Below are 16,247 nucleotides of genomic sequence, written 5' to 3' on the forward strand. Positions count from 1 at the left end.
AAAAAGTAGTCATGATTCAGAGAAAACCTGATCAGATGCATACCAAAGTTTTCCACAAGCAAAAGAACAATGACAAATGTAATTTTATTAGAATTTTTAAGAAATGTAGTATTTATCGATAGTGAAATGAACAGATAAAAATATTTAAATATATTAAAGAGTAATATTGATTATTTTTTTAAATATATTAAAAAATAATTACAGAAGTCATTTCGAGTAATTCGAAGTTTCACAGTCAGAAACGAGGATACACCATACATAGCTAAAAACTGGTTATTACATAATTTTCCGAATGGAAAATAAATACCAGATATTAATCTTATTAAACGTGTTGGGTGTGAAATAGAAAAGGTTTTACGTAATATTTGCAATAAGAAAGGTTTAAGAAAGGCATTTCAAGAGGGCTGGTTAAACTTTATGCAAATTTAATTGAACCTGTTGCATGACTTTCGCAAGATAATAAATTCTGTTAAGGTTTAAAGTAACATACTTTATTGTCAGAAGCATATTTTCACTGCATGTTCTCATGATTTCTGTATTAATTTTACAATTTATTAAGTAGAACAAAATGGAGAATAAAATGGTACAATTTTAACATTTATGGTAGAATAAAATGTGATACAAATAGTGGTAGAATAAACGTAATATTGTAGGAGTATGTTACAAGAAAGTATACTCTTTCTGAATAATGGTATCTAATAGATACGTGAACAAATATGTTACGTGCCATCCATGTTTGTTTTAAACACTTGTAACTTTAAAATAGGCAACGTAATGTGAACTTAGCTTCTGTTTATTTTACTTATATTAAACAAAGATAATGATAATGAGTGTTTACTTACGTGATAATCGAGTGTGTTTACATTTTATTGGGGCTGCTAAGTGTAGTTAACATGTCAATTTAACTTCTGTTTATTTCATTTATTCAATTATAATATGTGTGTATTACTTGAGAGACATTGTATGTTACATATGTTTATTTCGTTTATTCAATTATGATATGTGTACATATCTTGAGAGACACTGTATGTTACATATGTTTATTTCATATATTCTATTTATAATATGTGTACATAATTTAAGGGACACTGTATATTACAGAGGTTTATTTCATTTATTTTATTATAATATGTGTACATAATTTGAGGGACACTGTATATTACAGAGGTTTATTTCATTTATTTTATTATAACATGTGTACATAACTTGAGAGACACTGTATATTACAGACAAGTTCACAATTATTAACTTCATTTTATATTACACATTTAGAATATTTCATACACATATGTTTCTTATTCTGTACTGTTTTAAGTAACACTCATACGTATAGTGAAAGAGCAAACTATACTTTTTGCACTAAATTTGCTCTTTTGGCACTGTACCAATCATAGATATACACAGTGTTCATAAAGATTCATAAGAGCATATTGTGTATTGCGGTATTTAAAGATCTTTATATACATCCCATAACTTGATCTACATTTTATAATAAAAATAATTGTTCATTTCATTCTATTATATTAACAAATTTATTTTCTTGTTTCATCTTATTGCACCACACGAATAAATTAACTTTCATGTTCCATCTTATTGTATCTATAAATTCACTCTTATTTTATTCTACCACAAGAACAAATTGACTTTTGTGTTTGATCTTAGTCTACTGTATCTATAAATTCACTCTTATGTCTTATTTTATTCTACCACAAGAATAAATTAACTTTTGTGTTTGATCTTATACTACTGTATCAATAAATTAACTCTCCTGTTTCATCTCATTCTACCACCCGAATAAATTAACTTTCATGTTTTATTTTATTCTACCACCTGAATAAATTAACCTTCATCTTTTATTTTATTGTACCACCCAAATAAATTAATTTTTATGTTTCACCTTATTCTACCACCCAAATAAATTAACTTTTATGTTTCACCTTATTCTATTGTATCAATAAATTTATTTTAATATTCCTTTCTTCCCTCCCGCATCTCTAAATCAATTTCCATATTCTTCTTTTTATACGAAATATAAAATACATATACATTATACAAAATATATGTACATTATAAAAAATACATATACGTTATACAAAATATATATATATTATACAAAATACATATACATTATACAAAATATATGAACATTATAAAAAATACATATACATTATATAAAATACATATACATTATAAAAGATACATATACGTTATACAAAATATACATACATTATGCAAAATACATGTACATTATACAAAATAAAAAATGATAAAATAAACCTGACGACCAGCTACATTTACGATCCCAGAGACTGATGTTTTGAAACATTTATGTTGCAGTTTAATTTCGTCGGAAGAATTCTCGGTCCACGCGGAATGACGGCCAAACAGCTCGAACAAGAAACTGGATGCAAAATAATGGTCAGGGGGAAAGGTTCTATGAGGGACAAAAAGAAGGTAAATTATTTTCCTTGATTAATTATTTTTCGTTCGTTTTGTCCCCTCCGCGATTTTCTTTACATATCGAATAACATTTGAGACGTTTTATTTTGCGTCGCGCCATGCCATATCTCGACGATGACCGCGAATTCCGTCACAAAAGATCTTGTTTTAGTAGCATTTACCACGTTTCATCTTCTCCTTTGTTTTCATATTTATTATCGCGTTCTAATATGTTGTTAATTATTTACGTGAATATCGTTGTCATTCTCATTATTATTACTGTTATTATTATTAATACCATTTACAAAACATCGAACGATAACGCACATTTATTCGCCAAGTAACGTATTCCTGTTTTCAAGCTGCGTTCGGCGAACGAGAGAAAATCTTATCGTAAGTACGAGTATAAAAATAAATTGTTGCTTGCCTCCGAAATTTCTTTTATGACGGCAGCCATCTCTCGAAATAATTTTACATCGCTTGGACGTTTCGTAACTTTCGTAGAAAAAAATTTGTCACATGTGTTAAGGATGTGTCACAGACTAATGGTTACGAATGAAAGTTTTAGTAGTCGACATAAATTATAATTACCTACTGAAATATTTATAATTGTCTACATACTTAGAATTTTTTTAAATTCTATAAAATATGATAACTAAACGTAAAAGTATTATTAATACAATTTATACATCACCTGACATAAACAATAGAATAATTATTTACACATACCTAAAACACCTATGTACATAATTCAGCCCATAATTAAGAAATGACACTGTTGGTTTATGATAATTGAAACATGTACAATTTCTCCATTTACGTTTTTACGAAACGAATTAATAAGTGCTTTCAAAAATAAATATACATTCACCAGAAATTACATGTATTAAACGGTCAATAAGTCAAATGAATATAAAGACATAGTAAGCGAAATATCACGGTATGGTTCATTTATATAGCAAATGGATGTCCAGGCATTAAGTGTAATTGCTGAGACATTAAGTATAATTACAAGAGAGTATATCGTTAATGTCAACGTTCGCATAATTGCAACGCGTAACGCGTTCATTTCGTAAGATCGCGTTACGAGCTTTAAATAGAGAATCCAGACTCATTTTCATGATTCCACAGGAGGAGCAAAATCGGGGGAAACCAAACTGGGAACATCTGACGGATGAACTGCACGTTTTGCTAACGGTTGAAGATACCGAAAATCGTGCCACTTTGAAGCTTGCCAGAGCCGTCGAAGAAGTGAAGAAGCTTCTCGTTCCCGTGGTGAGAGAGTTCCAGTTACATTGAAAATTTCAATCTATTTTGAGAGATATTTACACTGGTAATTTATCGATATAAAATTGATGAAGCTGATTATTTGCAGGCGGATGGAGAGGACGAACTGAAAAAACGACAGCTAATGGAACTCGCTATCATAAACGGTACCTACCGGGATTCCAACACTAAAGTTGCTGCGGCTTCGGGTACGCATCTGAACCTCACATTATGCGTAGGATTTTGAGAATTTGGAGATTTGCCCATTAGAAATTTCAGAACTTAAATTACTCTGAGTAATTTACTGTAGAGAACAGCCATGTCATTTAGCATTAATGGTCACTGTTAAATCAAGCCTCCCATCACATTATGTACTTAATTTATGGATTTATAATTTTACTTAACTATTATTGTTAAATGCTCACTTTTAAATTGAAAATCAAGTAGAAAAATATAAAATAGATACTGAAGCATCAGCTCACCATTTTGTATCTCAATAAAGTATGACAGACATTTGCACAAAAGCACAGCAACAAAATTTTGTAACATATATTGTAAAACCTAGAACCAGTTATTTTGACTGGTTCTAGTGTTAAATAAACATGTTGGATGCCATTTTAATGGGGCAGCTTGTTAGACTGCATGTTTGACGTGCCTGGTTTAGGAGATAGTTGAGTGACGTTACTTAACCCTTTCAGACCTGATTTATTCCACAATATCACCTTAGATTACTCATATCAAGAATTGCAAGTAGATTGATACAAATGAATTTTTAAATGAAAACACTCATACTATCATTCTTTAACTTTGCAAATTCATCAACATCTGCAATGTGTCACAGAACTAACTAAGTTTTAGCACATATTTTCAAATCAAACAAAGTAAAGGTCTATTATAACAAATAGTGCTCAGTATTTAAAGGAGTTAATTTGTCTAAATTATTTATTAACGTATTAATTTAATATTAATTGTGTTTTAGCTTGCGACGAAGAATGGAGACGCGTAGCCGCGGCTGCGGCGGAAACGCAGCGGCTTCTTCCGGGCTTGGCAACACCGATGAGGACACCCAGCGCCCCTCTCGGGGCACCATTAATACTCTCGCCCCGGATATCTGTCCCGACGACCGCCGCGTCCTTGCTGAACGGTTCGGGTCCCCCGGGATCCCTTCTTTCCGCCGGTGATCCTCACGGATTAATTTACACGCCGTACGCCGATTACGCCAACTACGCCGCCCTGGCAGCCTCGCCTCTTCTCACGGAATACACCACTGCTGATCATTCTGGTGGGTTGTTTGCTCGCTGATCTTCGTCGCGAGATCCTTCTTTCTCTCTTTCTTTCTCTCTTTCGTTCGTTTTTCTTTTTCTTCTTCCGCTACTCCCGCGTTTCCTCCTACTTGTCGTTTGATCTCGACGCGTTTTGGTTGAAACTCGACGCGGTGCAGTGGAAAAGCGAGAGAATAAGGGAGAAAGAAAACGAATCGAGTAAAACGAACGAAAAGTAAGACGTAATAATATTATTCGCCTATTCCACGGTACTCGAATCGCCACGGAATATTTCTTCTCGTACTTCATTCTTTCGAGTTTGACACGTTGTTGAAATCTTACACGTTATGTGTACAGTTCAGTTTTTGAGGAATTAGATATTTTAAACTTGTATCAACTTCTTATTTTTAAGAAGCCCATGTTTTTTTTCTGTTAAATACATTTTAATCAACCCTTCATTGCACGGATTTTATCAAGTTTACAAAAGGGTATACTTGTAAACTCTTTAGAGATTATAATAAAAGTAAGAATGATCTTGATACATTAATGACGAAATATGCAGTTATTGAAATAAATAAATTCGAAGGATATTTTATGTATTTATTACATATCGCAAAAGAATGCAATGAAGGTTTAACGAGAAGAATATTCCGCGTTAAAAGAAGCGTACGCGTACGTAGACTTGTACGTACGTATGTACTTACTTTTTTTTATTTACGCTATGGCAGTAATATCATTTCGTTATGGTCGCGCTTGTAAGTAATTATTACCGTTATTTCTATTGATATTATTATTATGATTATTATCATAAGCGTTATGCAATAATTATTATTATCATTACCATCATCGTCGTCAACATTGTCGTCGTCATCATCATCTATTATTCAACGATATTAATAGTATTACCATTGCTGTTATTATTACAATTATAATTATTATTAGTACTAGTGTTAGTACCAATAGCATTAGAATATTCGTTATCCTTGTCGTTTACATCGTTATCGTCATTTAGTCTATCATTAGCAACGTTACAGGCATAATAATGGTCGAAAGGGAACCGATAGTCGTTTCGTTATTTATTAAGAGTCGTTAAGACGGTTTAGGGAGGTCGAAAGGTTCGGTAGGTAGGAGTATTAACTCTTAATTACTATAGATGCCCTTTTGAGGTTTGAATATTTCCTCATTCAGTAATTTGGAAATTGCAGATTTTTATATTGGGGTACACACTTGGGAGTTCAGAAATTTATGAATAGAAGCATTTATAAATTTAGAAGAAAAACTTGGAAGATTCGAAAGCTTGTAAATGTAAAATTTGTAAATTTTATGTAACATATATTTGTATGTAAATTTTATAAAGATTGAATTGTCACTAACGACCTAGATTGTCTATAGTAATTAAGAGTTAAGTAAACGGTATTATTAATTTAATCACGGTATCGAACATTTTACGCTACGAGGATCAGTCGTTCACTAGTCGCATCGATTCCGGTAATCGTTTGATAACGGATGCGTTCGATATCGCTCGCATTTTTCGAACAACGGATCATAAGAAATAACGAAATTCGAGAAACAAAAGGAGAATCACACGGACAACGAAGATCCGTGCAGTTCCGATTGCGCGGGAAAATGTCACGTTTGAAATAGATTTAGAAGAGAAGAAGAAAAACGAGCATAATCGGTACTCACCGAAGAGCGTCACGTTAAATGATATTATTTATTATAGGTATTTGTTTACAGAGTTTATCGCGATATATACTTTGAATATATTTGATTCCATTTTCTTTTTATTTGAGATTTTCTTTAGTACCGTTGTTACGCGTATTTAAATTTTATTAGTCGTTTTATAACCCTCAAGATTTTAACACGCGCGGTATTTTAACGACCGCGATAAACGTAAATTATTGAGCCAAGTAATGCAAACGTTGTATATACATTATCGCGTATACATATTACATACGCGTTATCGATAAGAAAGGGAGACGAACCTCTCGTTGATCAACGAAAAAAATACTCGGTTATCGTACCATGAATCTTACACTTATACATTCGTTACCATTTACTATGCATAGTAAAGATCATTAATGTGTTCAGTGATTATGGTACGTTTGAAATATGAAATATCACCTGTAGTTCCAATTATTTTTAGTACGTTAACCTTCTCGTTTCCTTGTTTCCTGTTATTCAGGGATTATCATATTAAGCACAATTTTATTCGTATGTGTTACAAGGTACACTTTTTTTTACCACTGACATTTGTAACAAATTAAATTTGTGATGCGCAAAATTTTTAAAACAATTGTCAATGTATATATTATCACATCGTTATAATTCAAACCTTAACTAAAATATGTACATATGTATGGTTTCATTTTTCAAATGTATCATATTCACGTAGTCCTTATATTTCGCTTCCGTCGTATAAAAGGACAAAAAAGCGAACGTGTATAACCGTAACTCTATGTCCGATATTTTCTGGTGCATTGCCATATAGATACGTACATACATATATGATATGTACATATACATATAATCAAACGATCAAATATTATATTATTTATTCGTATACTTTTTAATTTATATATATACGTAAGTGCATAGAAAAATTATCCAATTTCTCGCGATAGTTGAATTGAATATAAAAGGCGATTAAAAATGACGCGAAAACATAACGTAGTTGACCGTCCATTGGGCATAATATAAAATACCTTGCTATTTATTCAATTTGTACGTCGTATAAACGAATAAAAGGAAACGCGTGCTCGTTTAATTCTCGTTGAAGTTCAGTGTACAAAAACAGAGATTAGTATAAGTTAGTCGTGATTTTGATTTTTGCTTCTCGTCAACGATTTAACGATTACGCGGTTAAAGTGCGTACACCGTTTGTTCCAGTGAAATAGAAGCATTTATAAAATAGCGCCGATATTTTTAGTAACAATATGGTGCAATATATTGCACCATAGAACTTGGTAGGTATAATTTTGTTGACGCGATGATATGTAGATATGCGATGCGATGTATGATACTGTGCCATTGACGTAACTGGGATGTTTGACTAGGGGCCCTAGATTCTTTTTGTTAGATCGTGTTAGGGGTGATCAATGGAAGTATGGGAGTTTGGAGATTTGGGATTTTGGGGTTTGGGGGTTTGGGGGTTTGAGGGTTTGGAAATTTGGGGATTTGCAAATTGGAAAATTGGGAAATTTGGGAACTGGGACATTTGGGAATTGGGAACTTTGGGAATTGGGAAATTTGGAAACTGGGACATTTGGGAATTGGGAAATTTGGGAATTGAGAACTTTGGGAATTGGGAAATTTGGGAATTGGGAAATTTGGGAATTGGGAAACTTGGGAATTGGGACACTTGGGAATTGGGACACTTGGGAATTGGGAAATTTGGGAATTGGGACACTTAGGAATTGGGAAACTTGGGAATTGGGAAATTTGGGAATTGGGACACTTGAGAATTGGGAAATTTGGGAATTGGAACACTTGGAAATTGGGAAATTGGGAAATTGGGAAATTGGGAAATTGGAAAATTAGTAAATTTGAAAACTTGGAAATTCAGAAATTTAGAAATTTGAAAACTTACAAAATTTAAGAGTCAATCCCTGCCTTGACGAAGTCCTCCCTAGGACCCCACCTAGTTACAAAAGTGGTCACAATTATAATTCTTTACTCGTATCGTATCATCACTCACTCTTTTTCGTGAAACCATCGACTTCGAGTCAGTTTTCCCAAAGACTTAGAACCATGTTAGTCGATTAACAATGGCGCAAATGTTTATCAAACAAATTGTATTTACGCGTACCACGTACATATATGTGCATACGCAATAGTTTTATTCGAGATTCATCGTAATCGTTAAATCGCGTATCATTCGTAATCGCGTTCGAACGTACTTACAAAAGAAAGAAAGAAAGAAGGGCGGTAGAAAATGTTTCTGACAATTCAACCGAACGCGATTGCATGAATTTGAGGACTATAATTGTTTAATTCTGTTTGAAGTTTAACAGAAGTTTGTCGAGCCGCGCTACCATGTTCTCGTTACTTGATAGAAATATTAATTCTTCGTTGCATTATTTTAACTTGGTTAAAAAGTATTCTTTTCAATAATGGTAATAAGAAGGAAATAATAATGAACATATATTGTACTTTCATAGCTAATTTATAACATTATATAAAATTTTAATTAAGAAATTTTTATTAAAAGTGACAAACCTTGTTGATAATTTTGACTATAGTAAAATCTGTAATAGAGATGTTCAATTTTAATATAATTTATTTCACTGTTCGATTTATAATAATTTAACATTCCTATTATTAAATGCAAATCAATAAATATTCTGTAAAGCTAGCCAAAGATTTTTAGAAGATTGTCTAACATTTCTTTTTCTTATTTCTTTGAGTGGAATACTAGAGTCCATTAAGACCCCCTCTGAGTACATCACTGAATGCAACGAAGGATTAAAATTCTGTCTAGAAAGTGAATCTGATATTATTTCGTTCATTACCGTCCACCTTTTATTTTTCTTACAACGTACTATCGCTTAAATCGCCAGTTAGGGGATATTTATACTCGATGCGAATATGTTTTATACGATCCGTAGTTGATCAAGATGATTTCGATTTCGATTTCATTTACGAATTATATCAAATCGGCAGATTGAAAATCTGTCTAAAGGACAGAGAAAAGAAACGCTACCTCATCGATATAATTACCTAAAAGAAAAAGTAGCTATATACTATATTTCTATTTTATTATTTTTCAAATTATTATTATTATATTATATTATATATATATTATATGATATTATATTATATTATTTTATATCTGCATTTTATTCGTAATTGTACATATTTTATTTTTTATGTTTTTTGATAATTTATTAAAATAGAGCGCAACGTTTGTTTTCCAGTATTACGTATCAAATAACGATCTGATCGTTGATAATATAAAATCATCGCGCGTTCGCTAAAGTTTTCAACGTTTCTTTTTTTTTTTTACGCGCGTCGGAAAATGACGTACAACCACACGCGTATATTCGAAGTAAAATAATTATGAAATATTTGCCTAATTATGTTATCGTTATAATCATTACTCGTTATAGTTAGCGTAATTTTAAGGGTGAATTTATATTAATCACGTGGAAGAATCGTTCAGAATACCGGAACGTGTTCCGAAGTTCGGCGATAAGGAGATTATTTGCAATTGTAATATTTTCAATGACGAATAAACGAATATTGTTCGTTTCGAGCGGCATAATATGATGTAAATCAAGACACGAAATCGATGGCCAAGAGATAATAGGAAAAACAGGGACCAAATACGATACCGTTTTTTCAGGACTGACTATCATTATAACGTTATGATACGTTTATAATTATTCTTAAATATACGCGTGTATTCGTCGTTTCGAGTATGTACTTTGTTCCATAACATAATCTTTTCAAGGTCACTACATCCACTTGTAAATCAATGTAAAACAATGTAGTCCACATTAACTTATTAGCCTGTATTTTCTTCAATTTATTTTAATATTTTACTTTTCTATAATTTCACTGATTACACATGTATACTCTATTTTTCTTGTATACTGAGATGTTACAATTCTTTTTATTTGTTACTGATATTAAGTTTCTGTTTTTAATTCTGAAACAATTCTGACCTTGAAGAGGTTCAACGAACAGAGTTTGAACGTACTTTTGTAAACGTGTTCGACATTCGATCGCATAAAATGCTATACCTCTAGTAAGTTGACTCTGCGTTGTAATTGTCAACTCACCAGACGTCCCTTGAAACGTTATTTTGTTCTGTCAAAAAATCAGTGTCAAATATTGTAAATGTTCTTCACAAATATTCTTTTTATTGTCATTGTCAAATATTGTCCACAAATGGTTGTCAGTGTATCGACGAAGCTGTACAAAATAACGATTTGTAGGGGAATTGTTATGACGTCGATCGAAAGTTGAAAGTCGAGAATAGTCAATGATATCGCATAGAATGTATGGTAGATGGGCAGATCTAGTGCAAGGGCACTGGTGAACGTAGTACAGGATTATGAGGTTATGAGACTTAAGAGATTTCAAATTATCAAGTTTGAGGACTTAGGAGTACACTTGTAAAGTTTGGAAATTTAGGGACTCTAATGGTTGCAAATTTGGAAAATTATAAAATTAGAAATGTAGACATTCGGAAGCATAAAAATTCAGGAATATTGTAAATTTAGGTTTAGCAGAATTTCAGAATTTGGTCATTGAACATTTAGTAATTGGTGAGTTGGAAAATGTAATAAGCGAGTACTCAAGTTAGTAGAAAATGTGGAAAAACTTCAGAATAGTTGAATATAAAAATGTAGAACCATCAGTGCCCACGAGAGCACGTGCCCATCACTACAGCGAAGGATCGTGTAAATTATTGTACATCAGAAATCGGTGATATCGTGAATATTTGCATGAACCAGGAGTATAAGTGAACGTTATCTTCTTAGTCATAAGCGCAACCGATATTCCGTTAATTTCGTCTCTTAAAAAGAATTTCAATCTTCATCGACTTCACTGTGTATATTCTATTTATTGTACTTCGTAGATTAAGATCAGGTTTACATAATTCATACACAGTGAATCGTTAAAAACGTTCAACTTTAGCCACGCGTCCAAATTATATTATATTACATTATATTATACTATATTATATTATGTTATCTCATGTTATATTATACAATTAAAGAACGATTTGAAAATATAATCTGCGAACGTTGAAAAAGCATCAACGTGCAAAAGTAAGTAAGATCGCGAAAAGAATTAAAGATGTTCCAACGGTTACACGAGCGTTCTCCTTTCAGGTAAAAAGATTTACCTCGTTTAGTTTCACGGTTTTTCGCTCGCAAACTGATAAACGGGACGACAAAATGGCGCGTGGAGGAAGAAAATGGCGCGCGAATGTATCAGTTTGCGTTACGACCTTACTCGATAAGTTTAATTGATAATATTATTTTTTCTAGCGGCAGTCGAGCGAGCTGCCGAGGAGAGGAGTAAAATAATATATTACTGGAAGCAGATGAATTATACACGTTTGTATGTTGGGGACAGGTGCAGCGGCCGCTGCGAAACAACGTAGACACTTGGGTCAGATTCGCGAGCACCCTTATCAAAGGGCTGGTGCTTTATCGTGAATCCGGAGACCGATATCGCGATACTGTTCGCGCCTCCGCGAAAAGGTTAGTTTTTTTAATACCGTCTCATTATTTTATGCGTAGCATCAGGATCGATTATATACTTCTTTCTTCCTATTCTTTTTCTATCTTTTTTTATTTTTCTACTCTTTTCTTTTCCTTTAATTGTCACGCGCGGGTTCGCGTTATTTTTGTACGGTGTCACGAGAAATTGGGGGATGAGAGGAACATTTTTGTAGATGAAGTGTTGTAAATATGTGAGAATTATGAGACAATTATTAAGTATAATATTATATATTGTTATTGTATGAAAGACAAGTATATTATGGTAGTGTATATGTATGCACATAAATATACTTTGCAAATCTAGCTACCAGTAAAATAATATTTTTTTTAAGAAGTTAATTAAATACATTAAAGTTCTCATTAAGTGGTCATTTGATAAAAATCATATACCCAGTTACGACTGCAATAAATTGAAAAATACAAGGTCATTTATTATTTAACAGTTGCCTATTTGCTTCAATATTTTTTACCTACATGTTCTATTATGACAACAGATTATGAACTATATAAATTTACCAAATAACATGATCCACCATGATAAGAACAAGTAATGAAATTAAGAAAACTAGAAGAACCACAAATAATTAAAAAATACAGTAAAGAAGATCCTGTACAAAATAAAAATCAGAACTAACAAAAAGGTAAATATGAGAACATGTGAGAGGATTAAAAATAAAGAATTATATAAGAAAAAATGTCAGTGCAGCAATGATCATTATAATCAAAAATATAATAGAAAATATTTATACACAAAAATTTACAATATTTTATGTACAAAAATGTTTCCTCCAAACTGCTACCCAATTTTAAGTGACATCGTACATCCACGTGATTTCCCATCTCAAAAATTCTAGGACTTCACCTAGACTCCGATCTCTCTTTTTTTATACCGTTCAAAGGACGAATCCGCGAACGAAGAACGGGCATTAAGCACGTATACGATGTATGTTTCACTATTTCCATAAAAGACAGATTTCGATCAATGTAACGGATGATCCGTTACGAAAGTACGATCATACGCGTACAAATTCGAAATTTCTACGATCTCGTGAATTTTGTAAACTCGATCGTAAAAGTTCTTTTGCTCTTCTCGTTTACCTATCCATTATAAATATTGTTTAGAATCGACTCCCCGCAATTAGGTAAGATTTCAAATGTTCTTTTGGCAACGTTACGAGTAGAAGAAACAACGCGAGTTGAACGGTGGTACGGGTGCGCACCTACCCATCTTTTTTTCTCTTTCTTTCTACGCAATCTTTTCGATTTTTATACAGACACTTCTTAGTACGGTCGAATGTCGTTATCGATACGTTTTTATTGTTAAGAGGTTCGAAGTCTCGTGATATAGGTACAGTGATGGGCAACTGATAGGGCACTGTGCAAGTTTGTTAAAATGGAAACTTTCAAATTTTCTAATTATCAGATTTCAAGATTTGTTAATTTGGAAATTGGGAAATTTGGGAATTGGGATATTTGGGAATTGGGATATTTGGGAATTGGGATATTTGGGAATTGGGATATTTGGGAATTGGGATATTTGGGAATTGGGATATTTGGGAATTGGGATATTTGGGAATTGGGATATTTGGGAATTGGGATATTTGGGAATTGGGATATTTGGGAATTGGGAAATTTGGGAATTGGGAAATTTGGGAATTGGGAAATTTGGGAATTGGGAAATTTGGGAATTGGGAAATTTGGGAATTGGGAAATTTGGGAATTGGGAAATTTGGGAATTGGGAAATTTGGAATTGGGAAATGTAGGAATTGGGGAATGTGGGAATTGGGGAATGTGGAAATTGGGGGATGTGGGAATTGGGGGATGTGGGAATTGGGGGATGTGGGAATTGGGGAATGTGGGAGTTGGGGAATGTGGGAGTTGGGGAATGTGGGAATTGGGGAATGTGGGAATTGGGGAATGTGGGAATTGGGGAATGTGGGAATTGGGGAATGTGGGAATTGGGGAATGTGGAAATTGGGGTATGTGGGAATTGGGAAATTTGGGAATTGAGGAATTTTGGAATTGGGAGATGTGGAAATTGGGGAATGTGGGAATTGGGAAATTGGAAATTTGGAAATTGGCAAATTTCTACCCCTGAAAATTTCCAAGTTGCCAAATTCCAAAATTTGTTAATTTAGATTCGAGAATTGCCAAATTTGGAAATTTGGAGCTTTCCGAGTTCCCAAATTGACAAAGTTCCAAATTATCAAATTTGAATATTTGAAAATTTGAAAATAAGAAAACTTGAAATCCTTAAAATTAAGAAACGTAAGCTATCGCACCGTGCCCTCGACTGCCCGCAACCTCCTCACCGGGCTCAAACCTGCCCATCACTGAGCTAGGATACTCATAAGATAAACGAAGACTAAAGGAAAAGAATGTGAACGATACTTACGGTCGTGTACCGTAATGCGATCCAATTCGTTCTGACCCGATATTTACGCGCGCGCATACCAATGACATGCACACACACATACATACATACATACACGCATATACATGCGCGTACGTAAGTGTTAAAAAATAAAAAAAAGAAAGAACGATCAGTTTAGAATTGAGACATTTTTTTTGGCAGCTTGTGCCTGTGGAACGCTTATCGATTTTCCATTTAGCCAACCTTTTTATACGTGTATACATTGCGAGCGTGCGTTGTACACATGTTTCAAATAAAAATTGATACAAAGTACAGAAAAAGCAGTTTTTTTATTTCATACAACGATAACAGGGGTGGTGCTATGATATATGATGCGAAGGCTCGTTAAAACGTGTACGGATTTTTTTTTCTTACTGGTAAAAGTTCCGCGAGAATCGACTTTTTCTTTTGTTTGTTCCACGCAATTCCAGGATTTATCATTCACGAAAATTTAGAACCGTACAAAATTTTCATTTCTTTTTTCCAAGTACTTTTAGAAAATAATCCTAATTTTTATAATCGATTAAAATATTCTTTTTCCATGCATCGCAAAGTATCTTTTCTCGGTAATTGTACTTATTTTTTTTTTTTAGTGAATTTAAAAAGGTTTAATCCTAAAATTGCATCCTATCCTTTTTATGTACCGTCACTAACAATTACTACGCATATAAGATCTATAACGTGGCACCTATATTATAAAATTTCATTCGTTACACGAATCGTATAACTATACATATTATTTATAAAAAAACTAACAAAAATGCTCCACATGGCCAAGTTGACGCTAACTCGATGTTTCGTATGCATACGTATAAGTATACGTCTACGTACTCGTATACGTATGTATAAAAATATTATATTATTCGTATAATAACATGGTACGCCCGTAAACGTAACGATAATCACAAAAATAAATATGTTACATATATTTTGTCGTAAATATCGTCAAACCGATTTTTCATTTGTTTTTTTCGCGTATTTCTGTACATACAGGGTGTACCACGTGACTGTCGCCATGATTCTTTAGCCACATCCGGTAATCTGAGACAAAAATGTTACGAGGTTTAAATGTTAATCAGTTTCAAGGGATATATTGTGATATCTTAACAAATATTTTATGCAAAGGAGAGTTTAAACTTATTATATATTTTTAAGATCTTTAAATTACTAAATTTTTATATTTTTACATTTTTAAATTACTACATTACTGAGGTACATTAATGAATTTCTATATTCCTAAGTTTTCAAATTAACAGAATGTAATTTCTAAATATCTGTATTAGCAAATTTTTTAACTTCTTCATCCTCAGATGACCTTAGAATACACTTCTAACTTCTACATTAACAAACAACCAAATCCTTTTCAAGTTTAAAAAATATTTCTGAATTTTTATGTTTGTAAATTCATGAAGCTGCTTGATAATTTCCAGAAGTTCAAATTATCACCAGATTTCCAAATAAAAAAATTAATTAAAAATATACATTATAGAATTACATAATCCTTGACTATTAAAGAAAATCTTGTAAACCCTGTGTCACAATCTATAACAGGAACTGATTAACTTCGACTCCCACCACTTTTGCAACATATTACCAGAAGTACACCCTGTATATATTTTCTCGGAGCG

The 16,247-nt window shown here is 32.6% G+C and overlaps 1 protein-coding gene across 2 annotated transcripts in view; it reads left to right on the forward strand.

Moving 5' to 3' along the window:
• The window catches only part of how (protein held out wings), a 37,833-nt gene that overhangs the window by 15,231 nt on the left and 6,355 nt on the right, over nucleotides 1–16,247 (forward strand). The window contains exons 3-7 of one of the 2 annotated variants that reach the window (XR_013038459.1): nucleotides 2,338–2,454; nucleotides 3,571–3,711; nucleotides 3,815–3,914; nucleotides 4,685–4,987; nucleotides 11,969–12,184. Coding sequence is in view for 1 of the 2 variants with exons in the window: in XM_012287713.2 (XP_012143103.1) it covers nucleotides 2,338–2,454; nucleotides 3,571–3,711; nucleotides 3,815–3,914; nucleotides 4,685–4,987; nucleotides 12,057–12,139 (744 nt within the window). In the remaining variant the exon portion in view is untranslated. The remainder of the gene's footprint in view (nucleotides 1–2,337; nucleotides 2,455–3,570; nucleotides 3,712–3,814; nucleotides 3,915–4,684; nucleotides 4,988–11,968; nucleotides 12,185–16,247) is intronic. The other variant, XM_012287713.2, reaches the window with a different exon arrangement.

The sequence above is a fragment of the Megachile rotundata genome, chromosome 6 (assembly GCF_050947335.1).
Source record: "Megachile rotundata isolate GNS110a chromosome 6, iyMegRotu1, whole genome shotgun sequence".
NCBI lineage: Eukaryota > Metazoa > Arthropoda > Insecta > Hymenoptera > Megachilidae > Megachile > Megachile rotundata.